Source organism: Phallusia mammillata, chromosome 2 (genome assembly GCF_965637545.1).
Source record: "Phallusia mammillata chromosome 2, kaPhaMamm4.hap1.1, whole genome shotgun sequence".
In the NCBI taxonomy this organism is placed as follows: domain Eukaryota; kingdom Metazoa; phylum Chordata; class Ascidiacea; order Phlebobranchia; family Ascidiidae; genus Phallusia; species Phallusia mammillata.
Window position 1 is genome coordinate 19,918,935 of NC_137253.1, and position 27,526 is coordinate 19,946,460.

Here is a 27,526-nt window from a genome sequence, read left to right on the forward strand (position 1 = left end):
TATATACAACTTCAAGTTCCAAAATACTTTAAAATACGCTGCAATATACCAATCAAAAAAGTATAAAACTCCAGAATCATCTGCTTTAGCAAGTATAGCCGTTTAAAATTTTCACGTTTTGGGGGCTGTGGGTGAACCGAGGGATCAAACGGGGTCAAAATTCACATGGACCATCTTTAGACCAATATCTATAATGTGTGTAAATTTGAAAAAAATTTGAACCATTCTTTCTTGACCAAAACGTGGGAACAAATCCGCGTTAGACGAAAAAAAGAAAACAAAATATAGACAAAAACAATATGTGTCCCCTTCAGGGAAGGGGACCCATAATAACTATAGTGTCACGATAAACGAATGTAAAAATGAATTCCGTGGCGATAAGCCGGTGACTTGCAAGAAAAAACAAAAGACAATGACACGTAAAGAAAAAAATGTTACAAATGGTAAACTGCAGTCAAAGCAAAGTGTTTAATGCACAAAATATTTCGCAAGATAATCAACATCGGGTATACTAAACGATCTAGCGGAAGATCGCGTTTTTGCGACCTTAATGTCGTATCAAAACGACACAATTTCTGTCGATGTACCAACACAAGGTTTTTGTGGCAGCTTACCTTAAGGGTTCAACTAAGTTTTACGTTATTAAGTACGTTTTCAAAATAGTTTCAAAATTTTTATATTATAAAACCCTCAACTGTCATCATTTTTTTTCCACGGGGTTCGAACCCAGGACACTCCCGGGGACGAATCCCGATCAAGGTTTTTTTTGTATGTGGGTCAGGCGCGTCAGACCATTCGGCCAAGTTCCTGCCCAACTGTCATCAATTTTGCAGTTTTTTTCTTTCAAATAACGTCAGCCCCATCTATCGGTACTTACAAAAATTGTCTAATGAGATTTTTTACCTTGGTAGATTTTCTTTTAGAGTGCAATATTTCCGCAGATAAAGATCCTTTCCAATATTTAACATTGCAGCAAACGAAAGTGTTTTTGCTTCTCATGTGGGAACTTAGCAAAACATAATTCCTTGAGGAATATAATGGCCTATAACTCAAAGAAATTTAGGATCCGCTACCACAACGTATCACGTAGATCCACAAAACTTCCGCTTATCTAAAAGACCAGGATCAAAAAAATGTGCTCGAATTTAAAACCTATAGCACTATTTGTCGATGGCAACGTAAATCCAATTCATTTATTATTCTCATAAGGCAGGGGTCACCAAACTACGGCCCACGGGCCGGATCCGGCTTTGTAACGTTCAAAAATAAATCTACTGCTCACGAAAATTGTCTTTTTGCGACATGTAGAATAATATTACCTAGTTTTATAACATTACAACGCCCAGGATTGATCCAAAGCCAGTTTGTTACGTCACAGACGAAACTACAAGTGTCGATTGTGCCCAAACAATTGCCTTTTTTGTTACTTGTGCTGCAATATACAAGCGTTGCTCGTAAGAGACAACTACAATTTAACAGTCGCATCACCAGATTTTAAATGGGGTTGTAGAAAGACCATTTCTTGGCGCACCTAAAAAATCGCCTCGCATGCTAAGTTTGGAAAGACGGCGCTAGGGCATGTAAAGTATGCGGCCCGCGCGAATCATTTCAAAACTTATCCGGCCCGCAGTGAAAAAAGTTTGGTGACCCCCGTTATAAGGGGATACGATCGTGCTTGTGTAGTAGTCTAGTTTAACCTTCTAAGCCAAATTTAGTCATAAGAATGTGTATTTGCCGAAACTGAACAGGTAGAATAACGACAAATCATCGACGCTTAGTAACAATGAATACCATCATGATTATACTACGTATGTACGACACAATTTAAAATCAGCTTATGCAAAGCACGGCGAATAAAATATATTACAAAATGTCTTTGTTTTTGAAAAAAAAAAACACCAATACAAAGGAACTAAATATAGGCGGCGGTTGAATAAGACACAGGGACGAGATAAATACACTAACACACTTCAGTTTAAAGGCATGTTAATTATGCTGTGGTGATTGATTATGTAGTTTCTGGAGGTGCATGGTTGAAAACTTTTCGAACATCTGCAAAAATAACGACCCAAATTTATTGATGTTCAAACAAGACACAGTAAATCCAACAAAGCTTATTAATTGAATCATTTTATCGCGTTTTTTGCTTAGGTACCCACCTCAATATCGGCCATAATCATAGGATCAACTTTGTTCGACGCTTGATGAGACAAAGAAGATGTTGAAGACGCAAGAGAAGAAGAAACGATTGGCTCATCAATGCTGCTGAAGCTACCATATTGCGACACTACACTGTGTTGGTCACTGGAGCGTGATATGTCTTGAATGTTTCCGAACTCATTCGAAGTGGTTGAATCGATTGAAATAGCTTTGAAAGTCTCTGGGCGGTTGCTTCTTAGATTTCGTGGTGTTGACATAGTACGGAAGACTTCCTTGCTCTCATTGATAGAATCGGATGAGGCCGACGAACAACAATCAGAAATGCTTGACAGTTCGTCGATTGACGTCATCATGTCACGTGAGTTTGGAATGTGACGTCGGCGGTTTACGATTTCAGGTTGACCGTTCTGTTCGTGACGTCGCATGATTGTGAGGTTTTCTTGTTGTTCGGTGAGTAGAAGTTCGAGTTCTTGACGTTCGCGCACTTTTTCAATTGTGTTCTGCAAACAAACAAATACAGTATTGGTACTTGTGAATCAGGAAAATTTCCAATGAATAACGGTGCATTTGCTTTCAAGGTTTAAAAACAACAATAACAAACCTGTTTTTTGGATTGAAGTTGCTGAATTTCCCCATCAATCTTTTTTAAATTTGCTTTCATTGCCCCAAGTTTTGCTTCAACAGCAGCAAATTGTTGGTGATTTTGTCGTCGCTTCTTATTCGAAGTTGGAGCGATTTCTCGGGTCAATTGATCAACTTTGAGCTGCACAGAGTTGCGTCTGCGGTTCAACAGGGTCATGTGTTTCGTCAATTTCGCCTCCTCGGCACCAAGAGCTCGCTCGTATTTGTCGATGACGTCATTGCGTCGCATCACGGTCTGGTGAGCATGATGTTCATCAGAGCACGGAGCGTTGATTGCCTGCAAAAAAAATTGTGTAACAAAAAATTGCGTGGTTTTAAAGACCGTGTCATGAATTTTCTCCCTAAAGCTGTAATAACCCACCTTGTTTGAGAGTTGTTTTTGGTCTTCAATTATTTGCTGTTGTTGTGAAAAGATTTCTTTCAACAGTTTATGTTTTTGCATTTCTACCAGTTCCTTATCAACTTGGTCTTTTAGATGTGATTTCTGTAAAACAGGACAGAGTCATTCAAACCGTTCAAAAGTTATAAAATGGTTTTTCAAATTTGGCTGAACACTCACACTTGCATTTCCGCTATTAATAACCTCGTCATTCGAATCAGTGCTTTTCAAAGAAGTACAGGATGTGCCTGAGACGCTGAGAGCTGGCGAATCACTGCGATGTTGATCGGCCTCGATTCTGAAATATTTCAAAAATTTGTTCAAATACCATCCACACTTTTTACTGTCCTGAGTCATGGTGAGGTGTAGTGTAGCAGGACATTGTTATATCTGTACTTTAAATTCAAATTACCTTAAGCTTGCAACGATTGAAGTTTCCTTTTCCAGTATGCCTACCCACATGAGATATTCTTCATGATTGTCGCTACTAAAGTACAAAGTTGCAAAGCCCTGCAGAAAAAAAAAACATTCGTCATTTTTGCAATAATTAAGCCACATGTAGATTTTAATCATAACTTCTGAATATTAACCGTTTGCTCAAGTCGAAACGTAAAACGCTGTCGGTTCATGTTGGTGACGTCAGCTACTACGTCATAGCCGCGCAAGAGTATCATGTCGCGTGTAACTTCAGACTGGGGTGAGTTGTAGCAGTAGAGGCAGGAATCACAGAGCACGCACCAAAACCTGGAAAATTAAATATCGATAAGTCGATCGACAACAACAGTTGTCAGTTAGGCATTGGACAACTCTGCTCATTTCCGTCGACATTTTAAAGTCATGACATAATTCCGTACGCAATCAGCAATCAGCATAAACAAAATTAAATACAAAACTAAACAATATTGATTTACCCTTCCCATTGCTTTTTCGTGTTGCGTCGATCCAAAAAGCCACGATGGGATGCGTTCGAAAGGCGCGATGCTGGAACGTGACAAACAGTAGATTTGCCGTTTTTTACGGAAACGTTTTTAATGTCATCAAGAGGCTTATGTTTTTTTCGGAAAACCGATGTGATGGAACGAAAGCGTGTCGAACGACCGTCGCTCTTTTTTGACTCAGTGGTTGAACCTAAAAAGTGAAAAAAACTTGACTTATATGACCAGCGGTTGTGCAATTGTATAAAATAAACAATAATAACCTGAGGATGAACTGAGTTTTGAGTTTGAACGTTGAATATTGATGTTCATTCTGCGATTGTCTTCAATAGACCCAGTTTCAACTGAGCTTGTTGAATCTATAGCAGTAAAGTTGTTTTTAGTCGTTGCTTGCAAAGTAATCATCAGTGCACAGTGGAACATATTCTAAAGGAAACTTACCGTCCGACGATAATGTATGGTCTGTGACGATTATGTCTTTTACCCCAATTTTTTGAACATCAAAGCGGTTCTGTAAAAACAACTTTGATGAACTCCAAAATAAATGTGTCAAATTCAAGTACAGATGATCTATGAAATTTTGATAATCAAGAAAGATAGATGGATTGATTGTGTTTCGTGCAAGAAAAACACGGATTAAGTGGCAAGACGACCACACAACGAACAACTTACACATGCACTGCTAAGAAAAACATTGAGTTACGTGACGCAAACCTCTTTACATCTAAAGATTTGATTGTTCTGTTAATTACAGAAACATTGACGTCCTTACTGTTGGAATGGCTACGGGCGTAATTCAGCAAGCGAGCAATTAAAATTGCGAGGCTGATATGTTGGAACGCCATGAGTTTCTGTGCAGGCGATTCTCCTTTACGTAAATTGGTTTGAAAATATCTTTGGCGATGTAATTGAAAACATGTTTGCCACAAACATGTTGTGCAGTCAATTAGGCGTAGAGTGTAAAATATTATGTATCCCTTACTGTAAAATGTGCGGTGTTGTCGTTGTTCATAATTCTTAGTCCCTCCATAATGCTTAATTTTCCTGCAACAAAAAAGATTGTTTTATAATCCACATTATCGATAAATGGTTTATAAATTTGTGTGTTTTTAGTCATAATATATGTAAAAATTAATTTACAACATGTTAAACATCTACCTTTCTTGTAGTTTGAGTGTCCAAACACTTCAATGAAATCGGTTTCTGTAAGTTCTGGAATAACTTTCTTGAAGATTCGCATTCTGTATGGTTTATCGCAGCAAGGTTCGAATATATTTCCGTCAGAATTTCTTCGTTGCAAACCGTATGTTGCAACAGTTGATGTTTGATCAAGTTCGAAATTTTCAAGACTATGCGATTTGCAGTAAGCTAGGCTAGCTGGAAAAAAATACAACTATGTTATGCCTTTAAAATCTTAGTATTACTCTGCCTCGCCTTCAAATGCATATTCCCATGTAACTAAAATAACAATGCTTACAACCATTGGCACAAAGTCACTGGTATGTTCACTACCACAATACTGCGGCACACAGGGCTTTATGTAGGGAGGTGCCTAGAAGAAGGCGAAGTACGACACCTCACTTTTCTTCCTCGAGCGCCCGCCGGGTTATCTTGTTTGTGCACTGCCACTAACTCGCTTTCTCCAGCCATGCGTAGATAAGAGAACGTTTCGCGCACAGCTCGCAGTTTGACAGCGACGTGTCATTAGACAGCCGATTATTAGAGAGTCTTTCACAACCCTTATCACTTATATCGCTGGCACGCTTTTACCATACATCGCCAAGCTAATGTTTAGTGTGATTACCTGTTCTCTTCTCCCGCGACGATCTATTGTCTTTACTGGGCTCTGTCTGTGAAGCACTTGGACCTGTGGCTTCGTATAAACGGAAGAGTTTGTTTGAACTTGTCGGCCGTTCTTTTGTTTTTTGGGAGCTTGTGTTTGCTGTTTCGTTCCTGAAATCCGCATTTGACAGGTTTTCATGGTTGCCTAGTAAACTTGCACTTTCAACTTTTACTGCATCCGTTTCAAAATTGCGTTTATTGTTTATGTTTTTTTGATCTTCTAGGTAATCCGAATCTGTCGAGGTTTTCCATAAGTTGGGTTCTAAAGTGTCAGTTATTGAACCTGGCTTGCTTGATAGTTTGCAGTTGTTGCTGTTGGATTTGGTCAAGTTTTCCACTTCTTGAGTAGGTAACGTTTTGGCTTGTGCTGGTGGGACTTGGAAGTTCTCGCGTACGCCATGCGAAGTCGTGAGAATCTTGTCACCCTTGTCTTCTGCAACTTTACTCTCTGAATAAAAACCCACAGGCATCTCATCTTTGCCCAGGCTGTTATTTCTTGATTTGGCAAAAGCATTTCGTTTAACATGTGCGGGTGCCCCCAGCATATCGAAGTCTTCTAATACGTCGACTCCGCGATAATACGTATTTGTTTCGCTGTGAATTTCACCAGCTCCGATTCGACGAACGAGTTGTGGTGAGGGGATCACGTTGTCTTGGTTTGTTCGTGTGTCGTGGCCGCCAGCAAAAAGTGTATTGCATTGTTTAGTATCGGGGGATCGTTCGTCCCCCGACGGTCGATTCAATCTGTGTAAGGTGAGCACTTTTCGCGAATCAGGATCCTTGTGTGTTAGCGATGGTGACGTGTTAACCATAACGAAAGCTTTCATCCAGTGCACAAACTCCTGCGTGCTTTTGCACATGAGATGCAAGCACTTGCTACGTGCGGTGTCAACGGGTGTTGTCTTACCACCTAAATAGCATGTTGACGTTGATGATTCGACAGTGCAATTCGATCGAGAACTGTTTAAACCATTTTAGCGTGCAGTAAAAACCGTTTAGCGTGCAGTAATTGCCAGCAAAATCTAGACAAATTCAATAACACCATCGTCATACAATTCGTCGCCAATGGATTTAGGAAAGAACCTTTAGAATTAGCACACACTATTTTTGTTGTTAACGCGTTCGTGTTCTGGGATGACGTGGGCTTGTACGTGACCGTTAAGCAAATCAAAATGGCAAGTCTTTACAAAAAAGCCTTTTGGACTGACCTTATACGGGTATGTATATATTTAAAAGGGTGTTCCATCGTTCAAAACATACACATTGCGATAAATGGAAGAAATTAGACAACCATACATTCGACTATGTCTTTGCAAATAAGGAACAATCCTAATAATAAGAACGGTATACATTGTTAATCGATTCCTTAGACGCAATGTTCGCAGTAGATACGTCGTGGAAGGTCAGTAAGTTTATTACTAATCTTAGCCGCAAACGGGCATATCTTTTGTTTGCTGACGCCTGGGACGATTGCATATGATTAGATAACATGCAGGTGATACTTGCAAGCCGCTGAGTCGAAGATTTGTCAGCTCGTGATGAAATTTAACACCAACAGGATTGGGAGACATTTGCATTTTCAATTTGAGCAAACAGTGGCTACTTGACACTGACATAGTTGTTTTTTATGTGTAATATTTGGTTTAAATCTAGGCTCACTTAAGTGCGACAACGACGAATCCTTGTAGAACTCTTCTGCATGTGATGTTTTGTCGAGCGGCAGATTGACTGACAGGTCAAAAGTACTGATGCTTTTGTCTGCAACCATAAATATCACATTGAGTTTACCACAAGACACTTTTTCTTTTAAACTTGAACTGTTTGTGATTTTTTTAAATTTGTAGTCATTCATTTCAGATCACGATCCATCTTTGCTAATCAGAATCTACGGACACTTTCATCGCACAGTAAACCATTTGTTTGTATTGTAATACAGTCTCAAACCAAGAGATTTTGAGTAGTACTGTTTACCTTGAGAAATATTTGAAATATTACATCCAAGTTTCATGTCAAAGGTTAATAAGGGTTTCAGATGGGGATTGTGAGATTGCTTCTCCTCTTTGTAGAATGACATGGTTTTGTCCGAGTAGAGAACAGACCACATTCGTCCCCACTTAATAGTTTTTCTTCGGTACAACCACCCTTCCATCTGAACACTCATTGCTGATAGCTGCCTTTTCACTTGTTTCAAAGTCTTTATCTTGGGCTGGGGCTTGCCCCTAAAAAAGATCTAGTTATTGCTGTGTCCTTTTAACACTAAAATCAATATTAGAAAATAATAATAGAGTTTTCTATAAGATTGCAGTGAGAAATTAAACTGCAGTGAAAACGATGGCTAGTGTAACCTAAAATGTACATTGGTTTTAATTAATGGAAGCTACTTTGAAATATAATTGTTTAGCATTTTTTTTAAAAAAACAAGCAAGCTGCTACAATTTTCCTGTCAGATTAAAATACAAAAAAGCGAAAACTTCTCGGCCATTTGGCGGTGTCTTTGAAACAATTATGTAAAAACGCAATGTTTATTATAATAACCCGCCAAAATTTCCTCAAAATGTGAGCAAAGATCTTTTTCAAAATTTTTCAGTTATGTAGGTTGCCAAGCCATGTCTTACTGCGGAAGTTTGGTAGCACTCGTTTCGTTGTCTTCTGGCAGTGAAGTTTGTTTGGCAGCAATTGGAAGGATTGAACTTGCGTTCGAATGCTCGGTCGATTTGGTTCGCTTGCCAACGAGGCTCTTGGCACGATGCAAAAATCGGTTTCCGAGACTTTCCGAACTTGGTCGCAGCTCTGCGTCGATTTCCGACGGTTCAGTTGCTCTACAAACGAAAAGTAACTTTTTGGATGATGCGTAGAACGAACTGGTAAGAAATGTGCTGGGACAACTTACACGTCTGAGTCAAATGCTTTTTGTGTTTCAGATGTAGAGTGAAGACGACTTTTTAGCTTTCGCAACACCGGTTTCATTTCTACACACACAGATAAAATTAAATAATAAATTAAAATTATGAAACTACGATTTGTTTGTGCTACTTCTGTGTTAATATTAAAAATACATTGTACACTGGTGTAGTTCGTGTGCGGCCGCTAAAAGTCACCGACAAATTTACCTTCGTTAACCGATGAAAATGATTCCGCCAGGGAATCCGTTAAATTGTCATCAAACCTTTCGGTCGTATGATCCTCAGTTAATATTTCCTTGCTGCAAAACAATTTGTATGAAGTTTTTTTTATCTGTATCGAACTACAAACGTAGTTTAATGCTTAGGGCAATGACGATTAAAGTCGAACGTAAAATTGCAAACAGTAAATTTTCTAACAGGTAAACTCCGTTTTATTTTGTAATTAAGTGTCCGGGTGAAATTTAAATGTTAACTGTAAACGAACCAAGATTAATCTTGAGCCGATTAGTAACTTGCAAAAATCCAAGATTACCAAAAACGCGGGTTATTAGCAGTCAAAGCGAAACATCATAATTGCTGCTCTACCCTTCTCTGTTAACCTCCATGGCCAGTAGACAGGTATAACGAGACAGCAGAATTTCGATTGTAGTAATCAAAACATATATCCGGAGTCGGTACGGATTATGTATTTGACCACCGCTTCTCTGCGCCCACCGTTGTTTTGCTGGGGTGAGAAGACCAGTTTAGTGGTGGTCTTAGTCCAAACCGGCGGCGCTTGGACATTAGAATGTTAATTCGGTTTTGGAGTGGCCGAGCTGATTACACTTTGCAAATACAATCGAAAGCGATAAAACAACAAATAGTCGGGCGCTTTAGTTACGTTTAGAAACTCAACATACACAAAATAACAAACATACTTAATGTTTTCATCTGGTTCACACTTTGAACAATCCGAGTCTTCAGAACTGCTACGGTCTGGATCAATCGATTCTATGGCAAATCACAACATACAAACATTTGTACAACATTTGTGCATAACAAACTTTCAAAGTTAAGGTAACTCATTTACGTTTGTCATTATATAGTTCAATTAAAGTTATAGCTCAACTTAAGGAAGTTGTCATGCCACAGGTCCACTATACAATATTTTAACCCCAAAAATGTCGTGACAGGAAATAAAACAAAACTGTGTGTAATTCACGCTTTACTGAAACTTTCCGATGAATAAAGGTGACCAATGTATGTAACTATTAACTTTGGTATGGACTAAAACATTTACTTTAAATATTTGCTAAATGTATGAGACAAAATATCAAACCTTTTTCAAAATGTGGGAAAACTCCAGAAATATTTGCTGAAGATTGACTCCTTGAATCCCGTTTTCGTTGATTGATTTGAAAGTCAAGGCTTGATAACGGCGCTATTGAATGTCTGAAACAGATTGAAGCTATAGCTTAATAATAGATGGCATATATGTATAATAGATGGCATTTCTGGGCGTGGTTTATATTCGCGACAAATACCTGGAAGAACTTGCAGTCAATTCATTCCAATGCGGTTGCTCATGACGATATCGACACAATCCACTTTCCGCAGGTCCTTGTACAACTGATGTAACAAAAACACTAATGTAACAGAGTCAGCAAAATGTACCTAGTTCTGAATTAACGCGAACTGCAAGCTCCAGTCGAAGTACCAATATGTCACAATCTGATATTTACTGGAACCTCGGTTTCTCACTATGGAGTGGCTGGGCAACTTTCGGCTTTGGCATTTTCCCAAACCATTGGGCAATTCACTGCAGCTGGAGGAAATGCAAGTGAAGTACATTGACGTGCAGTAAAATATTTTTGCGCTTGGGCCAGCGAGCATCCTAAACCTGTGAGAACCGACCGACTATTTGCACATTTGGCTTTTGTAAGTATCGTCCTAATTAGCTACCCGAAATCGTATTAATTTGTCTTTTCAAACATATTTTGGGGCAGGACTTACGTATTTTATCTTATCTTGCCATTGTACCTTAAATATTTGTGCCATAATATTTGTTTTCCAACTTTATTTCTGGTTTTGTTTTAGAAATGTCCCCAAAACCGTAGTGGTAACTCATGCATGACCGCAAACTAGGTTGTGGATTTTGTGCAGTACACAATATAGCTAATGTCAAAACTATGTCGTTGTTGACATGAAGCCTGATTCCTTTCTCACCAGTTATTGTGTGTCTTTTGTTTCTCCTTCTATCATAGCTCATCTCAGGCTTGTCAGCGTACGAGGAGGTTGTATTTTTTTGTTTTGTGTTAACATAGAACATGGGAGATGATTTCGAGCCGAAGCCAAGTTCTGTTGCGGTCAGATGGGAGTGATCGCAATCCTTGTATTCATCGGGACTTGTTTGGTTTTGTGTGGTGAGAAGTCGCTTCCTTTCAACAGCCATTGGTGTAAATCGATTGGTTCCGGTATTTGTATCACCTGCATGCCCGGACGTTTGTGTACTGAAAAATCAGACAAACTCCATCTGTTGTGGATGTCGCTTTCCGCAACGCTAAAGCGTCTGAGAGTTAAAAAGGTTTTGGTGTATATAATTTACACAAACTTTAGGATCTATATTTCAAAAAATACTAAGGATTGTAATCGTAACATATGCTATATCCAAAACCAGTTTGTGGCAAAGTTGGAATTTTTAAACAAAACCGCAATATTCTTAATGGTTAAATACATCAGAACAACCACACTTTATGTTTGTGTCTTGTCTCATTTTTAACCACAAATTGCATTTTTTGCGAAAATAGTACTTGACTCGTCCTGATCTAGACAGCACAGGCGATGACGTGATCGATGACGCAAGCGACGATTCGTCAGCGGAATCTTGGTAGTTGCTTCTGCGGGATGAAGAACGAGAGGAAAATGATGGTGAGGAGAATGGACTTTCCGCAGTCGGCGATCGTCCATGTAGGGTTTGGCTTGAAACAACCAGATCAGGAAGAGCTCTCATCATAAATTTCTTCTTTAGGTTCTAATTGTTTGAAAGAATACCAATTTAACATGATACCGAACAAAACTGAACGATGATGCTAAAAACGCAATTAGCATATAAATGGCAGTAAAAATCATTTATTTATTTTTACATTTTATTACATTTTAAATAATAAATCAAAGTATTGGGCCTACATAAATTTATACTTCATGATTGCGACAACAAGAGCAGTTAAACTCCATTAAACGCGATTCTAGGGATTAAATGCAAATCTTTTATTAATAAATGTCAACCAAATATATTACACATCATGTAAGCAGGTTTAAAGATGACAAACTATATTTGACCGATTCAAGAATAATAATCGGATCAAAACGCCGTGGGAAAACTATTCTTGGGTGCCAAGGGTAAAGGGTTACTAAATAATAAAGTTCTGTTCTGACCTTTTCCGACAACAAAGGAGAGCCTTCTTGCTTGTCAACGACATTTCGCGCTTCACTGTCTTTTATAATGTTTTCGAATACGCTGTCACTCTGCTCCATAACAATTTCCGTCTTCCGAAGGGTTTCCGGAGTGACCTTTTGCGGCCGGGATCGGTTTAACTCAAACGACTGACGACGTTGATGGGTTACTTCCACACTTGGTGGAAGCAAAGATTGTTGGTAAGGATCAACCGAGAAAATGTTGTCCGACGTTGATTCAGCTTTAATTCCGTCGACCCATCTCTCTAGTTCCCACTCGTGTTTCGCATAAAACGTGACGGATCGGTTTGATTTTGCGCAGTCAAGTTGTAGAGCAAACTGCGTTGGTGTCCTTCAAGAAACAGACAAAAAGTTGTAGGTGGCAAATGTACTTCTATACAGCAGATAAAACTTGAGGTTGAAAGCTAAAGTTAGGCATGTAAACACAAAATTACACAAAACGTACATTATAAATTTGCTGTAATACAATTAGACAGAGTTGCCTTAGCTGTGAAAATGGTGGCGTTGAATTAAATTAACCACTTTTTCCTGCAACGAGAGTTTCATTTAGGCAATATCCATAAATACGTGTATAATGTACTCGCAAAAAACGAAAGAAAGGAGCTTACTAACACAAAACTAGAATGGTGGCTTTCTGATATACTTCCATGTTATATATTCTATACGATATTTACCAATTTACTATACACATCATTTGATCTACACATATGATTGTTTTTGTAAACAAAAACGAATGGGTCCCCACACGCGTGTTTGTACGGATTTACGGTAAACAAATGTTGCGGTGATTTTTAGATTCTTAAGGACAAATTTTTAGAAAGCATTAACCCAACAATAACAAAATGTTGTTCCTATTCTTTTTCTATAATTACAAATCATTAAAAAAGAACGAAACAAATACTTTTTAATCTCTTGCTTTAACCCAGACATTGTTGTCCAAGGTCAGGTTTTAAACACAAATTTTCTAGAAAGCTCTAACAGTTGTGTTACAGACACTTTAAATTAAACAGAAATTTGCTACCAGTGTATACATAACAAATTGTTTTTCATTTAACTTTGTTTCGCAAAACGAGTACCATTGACCTGTAGTAATCTCTCAGGGTGCACACGCCAAACGACTGTTTGACCTTTTGACACCGTTTTCAATAGCACGCCGTCCTTAGTGTTCAACAACACCGTTTAACTTAATTTATACATGCCTTGAGATTTTGATTAACAAAGTTTTGCTTGACATTAACGAAACCGAAGCACGCTTATTAGGTTTAAATCACGTTATAGGTGTGAAACCTTCGCCAAAACTGAAAATGTTAGTGATAACTAAATAAAACGAATTAGCATTGCTGTGCAAAAAACAGCTGATTTCTAATCACTGAAACGACGTCTCGTAAAACGTCTGTCCGACGTCAAGCTGAGCCTCCCTGCTATCGTAAACCAGTGAGTTACTCTCTTGGGACTTCTGCCTACAGTGTCTTTCTTGACCAAACACGCGTTAGACACATTTACGTTTTGGGGGCCTGTGGGTGAACCGCTGGGTCATTCGGGATCAAACTTCTGGAGGATCAAGATCAAATTAATAACTAACAGATGTCCAAATTTGAATAAATTTGAAGCACTCTTTCTTTACCACACGAGCGATAAAAACTAGCATTAAAAAATTTACGTTTCGAGGGCCTAGGGGTGAACCGCTGGATAATTCGGGGTCAAACTTTTGGAGGATCAAATTTGGATTAATAACTAACATATGTTCAAATTTGAATAAATTTGAAGCACTCTTTCTTTACCACACGAGCGATGAAAACCAGCGTTAAAACTTTTACGTTTCGGGGGCCTGGGGGTGAACCGCTGGGTCATTCGTGGTCAAACTTCAGGAGGATCAAATTTGGATTAATATGTAACATCTGTCCAAATTTTAATAAATTTGAAGCACTCTTTCTTGACCAAACGCATAGAAGGGGACCCATAACTACTAAAGCATGTCTGGAATCTCTCCAACTGTGAAATTTCTCAGTAACCAATGCCTTTTGAGAGTTCTACACTCAGCGGTTCTCTGTTAATAAGCATGTAACGTATTCAAGTAACGCACTTACCGTTTGCTGCTGGCAGGTAAAACATATGCTGTTGCTGAAAGATGGCTAATAGGAAATGTCTCGACCGCAACTTCGTCCGATTCTGGCGACAGTGACAAATGCGATTGATTTTGTACAACAGGCGTGTTGTAGACATAGAAGCTACCGTCCCTTATCACACACCAGAAGTACTGTGAAACCAGATACAACCAATTTGCCTCGAAGTAAAACATTCAAAGTTTACCGATGAACTTAGCTAAAGTTGAACACGATTTACCACTCAGATCTCTGCTTATCACAACATCAAACTTCTTTGGCTGAAAAGATCCGATTGGCTGATAACAAATCGCCTTGTGATAAGCATTCCTACCTTGATTTCCTTCGATCCCGACTTGGAAAGATAACCAGCAACCCGAACCGGTTTTACATCCATTGCTTTATTCACTAAAGCACTGCGAATTCATGCTAGTTCATGGCGAGGTAATCGGTAACATAGTTTCAGTTTCTTAACCTAACGATTCTTGATTCATTCTACACACAATCAATGTTTGTTTACGATTACAAACATTGGGTAGCCGTGACTAAATCAGAAACATGTCATTTCATTACCCAAAGATATCATTTGTGGTCACTCATGCATGAACTGTAGCACGGTGACTCAAGTGCTCGGCCTGCCTTGTTCTGACTGCGTCAAATATAAATAACACTTATTCTAACTTTCATCGTGATATTTCTTTGTCTACTGAATCCTAATATTTACTACATTTGGTATTGTACTGTTCAAAGCAAACACCGCAGTTCCCTTCAAGACATTTCCTTTATGTTTTGTTGTGTCAACGAGCAATTTCAAATGACTGTGGAAACGACTTTGCGTCAGATTTATTACCAGTGACGTGTGTTGCGTAGTTATTCTGTGACCGACAATGATTCAACAAGCTGAAACTATAGGTCATAACTGTGATAGCCATCCTTTACACTGTAAAGTTTACAGTGAGGTAGTACTGGCACTAATTAAATCTTGGTTCGGAAATACATAGCGCAAAAGGCCGCGTTTTTTGGCCGAATCATGTCTGTCTGTATGTTAATATTAGTACATAAATGATGGCTATCAGAATGTTAAGCTACTAACTTTTCTGTTGCTGCACACACACAACTATAATAATATGCTAATATCCGCGAAAACAACTCTGGGCTAAACCTAGTTTGAAGTAAATAGAGAACTCCTTTCAAATATAAGCCTTTACTTAGACGCATTGGACAAGTTGGAACTTGTTCGGGAGTCACTACACCGTAAATTTATCCAGTTACCCAGCGATTTTCATACAAATTTGTCATTAAAAGCACATTGTTCTAAAATGGCTACAACATAACTGTCAGGTGGCAACCTTCTCATTATTTAACATCCAGACAAAATAACAGTTTCCAGTACAGTACTATTTCATGTTAGGCCTATACCTCCAGTCTAAATAGGTTTCTTGCGAACTAAAAGTTACCATCAGCCTGAATTTCCGACCTTATGCTGGTGGTGCCGGGTAAAAACTCTTGTTTCATGGCCACAAACGACTGACACAAGACCACAAGCAGAATTGAATAATGGTTAAAGCTTCACTCACCAACGGGAGGTACATCCACCAAAGCAAACACAGACTTTACGAGCAGGCTAGCAACACTTTACACCCAACTCTCCTAGCGTCCCGCTGAGTTACCAACACTGCGGCTTCATCAATGCGAGCTACGTCGTTCGAAGAGTCACAAGTCAAACATTTGCTTTGTAACAGACCGTTCCTTACGCGAACTTCTTCGAAGAAATGGCGGTCCCAATAAACGAAGGAAATGATGCAGATTAAGAATACTACAGACAGTAGATGATAGTAAACATCCACTGCCGAAATGTCTACATGTTGGAAGTTGGCAACACCTAATAGAAATCTGTGTGAGATTAAACATCGTTTTTTACACCAGCCTTACCGCAACATGTCAGTTTACAAACCACAACCACATGAGTTTACATCCAAAGAACGACCAGCACCGAGTTTCGCCGAAAACAATGCAAACCATTGTCGCAAAAATTGCATTCTTTCTGCAGCGGTCATGAACCTTTAAGCAAGCTGTATCAAAAATGTTGCACTTAAAAATGGTTTACTTACATTTCTCAACGAAAAGCGATAGGAATGCAGAATTTCCAAAAGCCATCCGCAAACATGGCCTGACTGTGTTTCCGCTTTTTTTGATTGACAACTAGGCGACTTTATTTGCGAACATCTATAGAACATGACGTACGACGTATAATGTTTTTGTTTGCTTAGTAAACTAAATTTTCATCGATGGAAATATTATCCATAACAGTTAGTGTTTTGAATCTATTTGAGATTTATTTTTGAAATGTGCGCATTGGACAAACAGTGGTGGATAATATTGTAAACCCAATGACCATCGAGTGTAGTGGGTTAGCGGATATAGTATGTGGTAAAGTGTCGCGGTTAACACAACTTTGCCCGAGCCATAATCGATTATGCAAACACCTCAACATTGAAGAGCGCTGGTGCTGATCAGATGACTATATATATAATACCGCAGAAGGATTTGTTTGACAGGATTGCGAATATTTTAACCCTGGTATTTTGAACAGCAGACATACTTGACAGCTCATATAAGGTCTATAGAACCGATTCGGTTGGCGTTATACCCACAACTAGCCACACGTATACAGCTATAGGCATTTTTTAACGAAGATAAAACCAAATTATTTCTCAAAATAATTGGAGAACAACCTAACAGTAAACATTATATTTTACAGATTCTAGGAAATTGCCATTTCGATTTTTTCTACAACACGGGACAGTATATTCTGTTTTTCAAAACGGATTGCTCTAAATGTCAGTCCACAGTCTTAGTTTTAGCTTTGGGCCATCTTTTTTTAAATGTATTGAGTGTTGAACATAGTCATATCACCAGGTATAACTATAAAAAGTGTGCGTGTAAACTACTAAACTAGAAAAACTCCTTTTCAACAGCATTAGAAACGTAGATGTCAAAAGGACATCACGTTTATGTCTTTTACGTTTACAACGTATACTCATTTACCAGCTACAGCTTGAGCAAACTGGATGCTAACCTAAATGTAATTCTAACACCGATACTGCCATATACTATATATACTCGAAGATTCGTGCAAAGCGTTTATTGAGTGTAAGAAAAGCAACCATCAAATATATGGCTTTGTAGCAAAGTAAATATACTGCAAGAGTGTTATGGCAAGATTGTGAAATGATCGATTACGACATATGTGTAATTTCATCGAATGTAAACAAATGCAATTTGAACGTTTGAACTGCACAAGGAAAAAAACGAGTTGCATACACCTTAGCAACCACTTTTCAAAGGCACAAGCTTTCCATTGTTGGATATACAACGCATTCTTTTCTCAGCAAACAACTCGAAGTCCTAAAAATAACACCAGTATTAAAAAAATGAAACACATTTACCTGCAAAGTATTCATCAAATAGCTAAAAGTAGCCCCACAATACTATATTAAGGGTGTCCCTCAGAATTAGGTCACAAAAATATGTCATTACGTTACAGGTTTTTGGCAACAAATTACCTCAATTTGTGTAGCATATTCGTTGTGTTTGCTGGAGACCGACATGCCTGGTAACTTTCGCGTGTCGCTAACCGTTACTCGTGTCAGCGGCTGTTTACCAGAGGGAGAAGGAGAGGTTTGGCAACTAGCAGTGTTGGAATCCGTGCGTGTCGAATGGGAACAGGATGAAACGATTGAACCGGTGGATTTTGACAAGTTGCCGTCTAAACTGATGTCGCTGCGACTTAACGTGTCGCCATTGTCGAACCCGCTGTCACAGTCAGACGTGATCGCCAAATCAATTGAACGACTTCTGCCTAAAAAGTACAACGTATACAAATTAAAACCCGTTTTACAGCGTAAGGCAAAAACAACCTAAAAATCACTAATAGATTCTATTTGAACAAGACACTACAAATGCATGCATAAGCGAAATATATTTGTACTGTGTACTTAAAGCTAAATGATTTCTGTCTTGAAACTAAAGTTTCCATACTTGTGTAGTTGTGTTGCACAATCGTTAGAAAAATCGTTACAACAATGGTAACAGAAAACGAAATAACTCCCAGAATCATCTTACGGAAAAAATCCCAAAACACCCAACAATGCAAAACGATCAAGTTTTGCCGATTTTGGATGGCCATAAGCGTTTCAAAAATGCCATACTGCATACTATTATGCTTGTACAAAAATCCCGGAATTAACCTAAGAACAACGCAATATGCTAAACGGTAGGGTTTGTACCTGTGTCGTTCGGAGACTGCTTCTCACACGAGTCGTCGAGCGTAGTGTTGCTCTTCGCTTCAATTGGACTCGTTTGTCGGTAGGTGGCGCTAGTGTTCCGTTTGTAATGAGGTATTGGAGATGATTGGTCAAATCGCTGCGCGAAAAAAAACGTATGAAAGGATATGACAGTGTGTGTGTGTTGCTGAGTGAAGCATGTTTTTCTTTGGATCAGGAAGTCATATGAAACATAATCAGTAAAGCGTATCGACAAAGCATGTGGAGCGAGGCGGTAAAGGACATGTGTTTCACAAAAACAACGCAAATTGTTGTAGTGAGACGTGTCGTGTTGTGGTTATGTATAAGCAATATAGCGTTTGTTTAACACAATACCAATTTTAAGTGTTTAATATTTCTCTACCTATAACCAGCTGTTTCACCGATTAAAAACGAAACTTACCAATGACATTACTGAAGTGGTAGCTGAGTCACCGAACACTGAAGTATCGTCCAATGAACCCAAAGTCTCACAAGATGGCGCTGCAGTGAGGGTTGCATGACGTTTTTCATTTCTACTCGTCTTTACAACAGAACCTTGAGATATCAACTCTTCATCTTTTTGTAGTCCGAGTTGAAAAAGTTCGAGGCAGCATTTTAATTCAAGTTTAGCAGATGAAAGCTGTGAAGTAAACAAAATGTCATTTATAGCGTGTGAACAGTTCTGGCAATCACGCAGATGATGAAAGCACTTGAACTAAATACAATTAATTATGAGGTGACGCGTAATTAAAGGCAGTTTAAACCGTTAAATTAGACGCCTAAGCCAGCAAGCAAACAACATGTCATACCTTTACTGAGTCTTTCTGCTCTTCAATGCATTGTTCGACAACCGAAAGTTTTCGACGAAAATTCCTAAGACGCTCTTGCATGAACTTTGACCTTTCGTCTAACCCTGCACTGTCAGAGACGTTTTTTTCGAACTGGTCGCATTTGATTTTCAGCGAATTTTTCCTCCTGTAAAAAGCAGTTAATTTTAAAGTTAGCTACCAAAAAACAACAGTTACAGTTTCGCATAACCACCACAGAATATACGATTGCTAGTCAAATAGTAATGAATTCCCATAGTGGTCAATATCTTACCTATTTAATAAAGCTACAATGGCCACGACGCGCATTTCTTCATTTTGCCTGATGGAGTCGTATTTCTTCGTAACTTTGTGTTCTGGGGAATAATCTTCTTCCGACAATCGAGTAACGAACGACTGAAAACAAACACAGAGGCCAATGTTAATCCGCATACCAACCTTTATACCGTTCAACACTTCGCATAAACTTGCAACGAAACTCGTTTCTCGGCACGATTCTTATCGAAAAGCGCAACTTTACACACGCATTTTTGCAAGGGGAAGTTAAAAATAAAGTTGGCATTTGCCAACAAACAGAAAACGAAGTTTAATGCTCGGTTCTTCTACGCAAAGGTCAGGACTCAGTTGGTGGCATGGTGAAATATTTCATTGAAGCCATCCAAACATAGGGTTGTTTGCTCATGTCGCATCTTCGTGTCTCCTGCATACCTTTTCGCGGAACCGCCGTTGTTCGTCCAGAATCTGCTGCTTTTGTTCCAGTATCTGTTGCAGGATGTCGACATGTTCTTTGCCATCCACGATAGTTTCATCGCTGGAAATGTCCTCCCACCGTGATGGAACGAAGGCGCTGCGACGCTTCATTGAATCTAAATTCTAATCAAACAAACTGAGCGTTACGTTCAGTTCAACAAATCTCAAAGAGGGTTTATTGTGGATCGCCGAAAGGTTCACAATAGCAGTAAATTCATTAGCACCTAGGTGGAAAGTTTTTTAACATGGGGTTAAACTACCAAGATAAGCGAAATTATAAGACTGATTTTGATTAAGCACAACGAGTTTGTCCCTATGCCCGAAGTATATTCAAGCACTGGAGTCTCGCAAAACCTGTGTTCGCCTATATAACTGCGATATAGATGTTTGGCTTGATATAAATAATAATAGAGTAGAAACCAATAAAAGTGTTGAATTGCGTACATTCTGTAAAATACATTATCCCACGTAATTTAAAATTGAAACATAAAGTGCGTAATGTATTGTACCATCAGCAGTTAGGTGTTGGATTTTTAAGTGCGATAATTGTTGCCTATCGTGAATACTTTCTACGTTCAATGCGGTTGAACTTTTATTGGTCATGGATCGTGAACAAGTTGTAAAAATCTAACCGCTGTGGATGAAATTCCTCACCGTTTTAAGGAGCAGTGACGTTGACGGGGAAAGGCTCATGCTCCTCGACACCTTGGATCTTCTCTGACGAGCTTCAATCCTGCTAGGCGTGGAAGCCGCTGGTCTCATTACTACGTCATTGTCGGGGAGTGTACGAAAACTAAATGGACAATACGGGAAACGATTACATCACCCACATTGTTTTGAAACGGGTTGTTATGTTCTTATGGTACGATCGCTACGTACAGGTCCAGTGGCCTTGAGTAAACACATCAACACTAAATCAGTTGCTTTTAAAAATGACAAGCGATTACTTGAGAAACCCAGCACAAAGCATTCGATGGTATAAGACATTAAAACCGTTTCACAGGATTACATTCAGCATTCCAGTAGTCACCCTACACTCCGCATTTATGACTTCTAGCACGTTCCCTAAAATACCACCACAAACTGGACAGCATATTATCCTTCGTCATCGCGCAACGCATGCGTAATGTCGTTCTTAATATTGCAGTAACAGTCCTAGTACGTTTTAGGTCAACAACACAGAAGTCGACTTCAGCAGAGAATTAGCATGAACCATTTACCAGTTTACACAAGAAAGGCCATTAGCAAGAGGTCAGCGTTTCAGTATGATCGAACGTAAAATTTTACGAGGAAATATGCCGCATGCCATCTCCAAAGGTCGATTTTTAAAACTTTCTACAGTGTGCTCACCTTGTTATTGTGCAATCGGAAGATGCTTGTCGGTTGACGCTTTTGCTTCGTTTAAAAAAAGCTCCCAAACGCGTTGGGGTGGGGGGACGCAAGTTTGTGCTTTCAACAGTTATTGAACCCTCGCTCACTGCCTTCTTTTTCGTGCCAAGGCGGAAGCTTCGTCGGGCAAGTCGGTTGGCAATGGTCGAGAATTTGGAGTTGCGTCGTGGTGCAGACTCAGAGTTGGAAAGAATATTTTCTTGGCTAGCGCTGAGATGACCTGTAGTTGACGAAGGATCTTGAATTAATATTTGTTTGAGAAAACGGGTAAATGTATTTAGCTTAAACCTACCATGGGGCTTCAATGCGCGCATCGGTTCCCTGGACGTGCCGTTCATATTCCTATTCAGTCTCTGTCTCCTTAAAGTGACCTAAACATAAACCTTATGGTTAGTGCTCTGCAAATCAACGCACCTGGTGCGTGTGGTTTACAGCCTTATTGGTTTCGGCACGAGTTCATACGGTCGTGCTAAAAACGGCAGGGTTTGCCGCGTGCCGAAGATTCGCGCAGAAACATAAATCATAGCGTTGACCTGCGCTGAGAAGTTCATAGGACAAGCGAATGAAAATGGCCAGGCACATAAAGCATGCGTGTGAAGTGGTCAAAAACACGTAGCGGCCGTAAACAGGCGCAGAAGCAATTAATCTGTTTGCTGCCCGGTGATCAGGATGAATCACAGCGAACGCGGTGCCATTGAATAGCACTTGATGGGCCGCCCTAACTATAGGCCGCCAGGTGAATGGGTAAAATATGCGACGGATCATTCAATCATTAATTGCCAATTGTCAAGGGCAATACAGACGTTTAATATGTAGTTTATCTCGCGCCAAGTCAGCACATTTGGCGAAGTCCAATCGCAACACCGACGGTCACTGGGTAAAACATCAACTTTGACTAAACTTAAATTTAAGATTCCTCCCGCTTAACTCTAGAAAATGTAACCATACGAAAGTAATTACATATATGTCGCATGTGTGCTTGACAAAATCAGTGCTGTCTTTTTGTAAGGTACTGTGAGAGAACAACACAGAGATACTATAACAAAGAATATTTATGCTCTAGTTTACGATAATCGTGAGAAGGACGACGTGTTTACGACCCGCTTGTGCACGAAAGTGGCAACCTACGTCTCATAACAGTCCTCGTGCCGTGTGTGTAACGGAGAACAAAAAACAGGTCGCACCACCACATAAAAGTGCAGAGAAATTTTCCTGCGGTTATGCTGGTAATCGATGCTACTTGTGTCTCTACGCCCGTTTTTGGAAAATCTAACCACCAAAAGAAGGTTTTAAGCACCTATTGTTGTAAACTAATTGTCCCATGTCATGTTACTCTTTGCGAACAACGCAAGGGAGACAGCCAAGAATCGTGCACGGCGCGCCTCTTTTCGAGACTTCGAGACGTGATCCGTTTTGTGACGTTTTTCATCGTTTGTTACAATTTCGCCGAAATATTTTGCAGATGGAATGGCGAGAAGCTAAAGCACATTAGTAAATGTCGATCGACAAACTGACTGGATTACATCTTCGACTCTAAATTTAACGATTAATTTTGACTGGGTAGTATGCGATAAAGGGTTGGCAATCGTACAGGTGTTATTACTGTGTTATAACGAACTGTTATTACTGGGTTAACGAGTTTCCTGTATTCTGGAGACGAAATTCTCACAACTACGAAAGTCGTAGCTTTAACGTTTTAGTTCTAATTGACCTATCGACAAGCTCAGAAAGCTGTCGCCAATTAAGCGCAATTTTCGACATCGTGATAATCGCAACAAGATTCGAAAATAAACCAAATAGGATTAACATACCGCATAACGTCTTAAAGTGTTTTTGACCAGTATTACCAAAAAACTTTTCAACCAAATACGCTACGCCTAATACATGCCAAATATTCAAACTGTTTTAGCTCTACTGGATTAAGTTAATGACGCGACATTCACCGTGGCCGAAAGAATGGTTTGCCCCTGTGGGCAAGACTTGAAATGCGCAAACGGGAACGGGACGGCAGAGACGACATTTCGCAGTTGCAGCGACAAACGCTGTAAACATGTCAACAAGCTGATCTGAAGAGAATCGCTTCCCGTTGTTCACCAAACGTAAACCATCCTGACTAATACTCTGTCACATTAAAAGCTAGAGACATGAAAACTCGAAATCGGCACATATCGCTTTGTTTCCGAGGTTGGACACAATCTACACCTGACAAATTGCTTACACTGACTGTCTTGACACTCTGTTTATCTGCCCAGCACCTTTCTAAATCCCCTAAATACCCTCCACAGTGGTTTGTTAACAAACAAATCCCATAACATGATCAACGCAAGATAATCACACAGTGACATACAAGCAGTGATATCTATTGTGCATACGACTTGAAATAAATCTCGTAATAACTATAAAATCATGACTGTGTGGCGTTTTGTATGGTCACCAAGTCAGACTAAAGCAAATGAAACAGCATAACGTCGTCGTTAAGCGCTGCCAAGAAACGCAATTACCTGGTAGGATATAATTATACCGAGGCAATATGCGTTTGTTTATACTCGAAGGCGAATTATCTTTCACCCAAGGGTAGTTCGAAACGGAAAACTGGCTGTTTGGTTGCTGATTAAACGCGCCACGTCAAACCTGTTTCTTCAACGAACTGCGATAAATCAAGTACAAGAGTCGTCGGTGTTTGGAATAACCTCAGGTCAATTACAAGCATTACTTCTTGTGTTTAACTTGGCGACGTGACGCCTGATGCTAATGACTGCTGACTGTACAAGCTTTAGTCGTAGGCGCAAATGTGCGCTAAAATTGTTAAATCTCTGGAGAATCATGTAAAACGTTTAGCTACTGTTGCTGCACCATGTTACATGCTCGTGGTGTGTGTTTATGACGTAGCTGCCCTAGCGGTATTGCGTCACAAAGCCATACACAACATTCCTTGTAGACAGGTTGCAAACTCAGCAACTAGTTCAGTACTTTAATATTCAAAACAAGCAAATAGTTTCATCGCATACGTTTGGATGTGAAGGTTTATGTTCTCATTTGCCATGAGTAGGTTAGAGCTGGTAAGCGCTTACAGACGTGTATGTCGCAACCTCGTGGAGATTACAAGCAGGCGTGACCTTGCTTTGCCCACGAGAAAATGCTAAGCCTTCATAGCATTGTCAGTTGTCATCAAGCTAAAACTTAACTCCGATTTTCTTGAAAGCATTATCCAGATTTGGCGACTAAGTTAGTGTTAACTGTGCCCAATTCGTGCCACGTTGTTTAACAGTACGCGCAAAACTGCTATTTTAGCTATATTGCTTACAGAAGACTCAACAGACGTATACTAAACATCGCTTTCTTACCTGGTTATGCCCGTGGTTGCTTTCCATGACTTCTGAAGCTGCCGATGCGTTTGAAAGTTTAATATCCTCTGTAGACGAGTCAAATATCATGGTTTCTACAATGGAAACAAGAACAGCCTTGCTATAAAACGCGACGTTATAATGAAAGTCGTCTTGTCACATTCTGTCTGGCGATTTACTTACCGCCAGTGATGCAATAGAAACGTTATTGAGAAGTCGTATTTTTAGATCCTGTCATTAATGGGCGTGAAATACTTGCATAACTTCGGGATTTTTTGTACTCATGCACGACTTAACATTTCAACAAACCTGAGGTAGTAGGCGAGGGTGAACAGCTGCCGAAGGTTTCCACAAACTGGTCATGGCTCATCTCGTTAGTAACAATTCGCGATAAGCCTTGCATCATATTGTCCCAATAGTCGTTTTCAAACAAGTTCAACTGTGCTCCTGATATTCCCAAATCTCAAGGTCACAAATCAAACAAAAACAACACGAATCTTGTCACTTACACCTGTTTAAAGAAAACATTGCAGAACATGTAAACCAAAACTTGGAAACGCTGGAAAAGTAGGCCCACTGTACACCCGCAAAAAATCAAATTAGTCAGAAAAATGAACTAAACTTCACTGCAGCTTACACTTGTGTATATCTACTACAGACAGTCAGACACTCTGTAAGCCTGTTCTATGTCAGAAATTCCTGCCATTAGGTTCTTCTTCGCTCTGTCAGGTTGCGGTTACGAAAAAGGCAAGACTGCGATATACTGCGCTGCACCAAGGCATCGGTGGAGTGGCTTAGGTGTACTTCAACTCTGATAAAATACAATATTTGATTTTTCCAGTGCATAATAACTTGAGCAGGACCTTGTAAATGCACGAAATACGTTCTATCAGTTCGAACTACACAGTATTTAGGTTTCTGTCGAAGCAACATAGACAGTATCAGGCGTCTAACTTGATGGCATGAAACTGTCTCCAAAACAATGCCACTCGCAATTATCCAAGGCCGGTGTTTCGTGCCTGACGGCTCTACGCTATTATGTGTTGCTTTTGTGCACACTGCGACACAATAGAAAGCACAATAAAAACTAAACGGTGTGCAACAGTTTCGTCTCAAAATTTCGACACTGGCATCAAGCGAGTTCAGACAAAAGATTCGCACCTGCAGATAACAAGACAACGACTCACCTGCAAGTCGCAATGCAATGCATTTTTTTAAAGGTTTGCAAGAGGCTCAATTCACCACCTAGTCTGGCGGAGAAACACTGCAACTGACTAAAGTGCTTAAGTTGAAGTTCAAACTACTCTTTTGGGCCAGACGATAAAACTTTTGATACCAGTTGTATAACCTACGAAAACGTGAGGTTGTCAAACCAATTTTACACAATTTCAAAAAATCTGACTACGAATTATCAGTGATATTATCGATATTGGTCATGGCAACGGACATCATTATTGCACGAAGCTATTCAGTGCACTTTAATTGCGAACCAATTAATGCGGACAAATCAAAAAACCAAACGACACGTTCCGAAACGAATATGAGCGGGAATTCCGCAAGCAGTATGCGTAATCTGAATGACGACTACTTCAAGCAGCCTAATAGGTTGGGCAAAATATAACTGCATGTAGCAATTACAGAAGCGGTTAAAATTCTAGAGGTTTTTCAAGCTATAACTTTTTGTCCAAGTCCTGCCAGTCTTAATCGGGCCATCGGCAGTGGGTAAATGGACCGACTTTTTAACGAGATGGGCGACAAGCAATGTCGTGTTTGCCAGTCAAACACATCGTAAAGCACTGCGGTCTTCGCAAGTTAAAACTCTGTTTGGTCTCAGATTCCTGGCCCAGATACACATTTCTCAACAGCTATCGCTAATCCTAGAATGTTTATCTTCGGAGAGATCTACTACGGCATCGAATTGTTAAAAGGAACGACTTAACTCAGCAAATGACCTAAGTGCATCGAAAGGTCTCCAAACAAATCTTAATTGCAAACCAGTAAAATCATGAAAAGCACAGGTAAGATGCACAGAGCGAATACAAATGTTTGCGAAAATTCCGTTGGTTTATATTTAGAATAGATTTCCTTCTTTTCGAACCGAGGAAATAAACAATTTGATATCAGTAAGTCTGGGACCGTGTGTTTGTTTACGAAAGACGCGGTCGGTCAATGCTTCGTAAACTGACTGATAAGAGTCACCTTCTGCCCGACGTTCCATTGTTAGTCGTATTTAGTTAGCAGACATTGATATTGTTACACTGCAACCCGTTGCATTGTTACTGCATGAAATGTTACAATAATGTTTGCTTTGTTACGACGTTGTAGTTACTGTGTCTACATAGGTATGCGATAGCAAATGCGTAAGCAGTGCAAAACATTTGTTTAGGGCTGTTTGTATAGGGCCTAATATACCAAATTGAAATATTTTAATTACAAAATAGACATACATATACCGATCATGCACTTTGGAAACGCTGCTTTAACTAAACTGTC

At 39.5% G+C, this 27,526-nt stretch overlaps 2 protein-coding genes across 2 annotated transcripts; both read right to left on the reverse strand.

The window, feature by feature from the left end:
* Positions 1-1,710: 1,710 nt before the first annotated feature.
* LOC145213422 (uncharacterized) lies at positions 1,711-15,966 on the reverse strand. The gene is made up of 26 exons (XM_080081684.1): positions 14,751-15,966; positions 14,402-14,571; positions 12,276-12,645; positions 11,651-11,871; positions 11,067-11,350; positions 10,385-10,469; positions 10,180-10,292; positions 9,779-9,851; positions 9,069-9,160; positions 8,849-8,927; positions 8,574-8,777; positions 7,930-8,177; positions 7,618-7,716; positions 5,921-6,868; positions 5,275-5,493; positions 5,099-5,160; positions 4,558-4,627; positions 4,380-4,475; positions 4,093-4,309; positions 3,772-3,925; positions 3,594-3,691; positions 3,362-3,479; positions 3,164-3,286; positions 2,762-3,079; positions 2,160-2,660; positions 1,711-2,052 (listed from the first exon to the last, which is right to left on the reverse strand). Exons 1-26 carry the CDS (start codon positions 14,811-14,813, stop codon positions 1,987-1,989), a joined length of 5,091 nt encoding a protein of 1,696 aa, XP_079937810.1. The 5' UTR covers positions 14,814-15,966; the 3' UTR covers positions 1,711-1,986.
* A 1,580-nt stretch (positions 15,967-17,546) lies between these two features.
* LOC145212822 (uncharacterized) lies at positions 17,547-25,577 on the reverse strand. Its single transcript, XM_080081081.1, has 12 exons — positions 25,343-25,577; positions 25,034-25,128; positions 21,982-22,060; positions 21,651-21,909; positions 20,955-21,093; positions 20,259-20,423; positions 19,825-19,946; positions 19,533-19,698; positions 19,145-19,363; positions 18,706-18,841; positions 17,983-18,278; positions 17,547-17,824 (listed from the first exon to the last, which is right to left on the reverse strand). Exons 1-12 carry the CDS (start codon positions 25,437-25,439, stop codon positions 17,744-17,746), a joined length of 1,854 nt encoding a protein of 617 aa, XP_079937207.1. The 5' UTR covers positions 25,440-25,577; the 3' UTR covers positions 17,547-17,743.
* Positions 25,578-27,526: the final 1,949 nt, after the last annotated feature.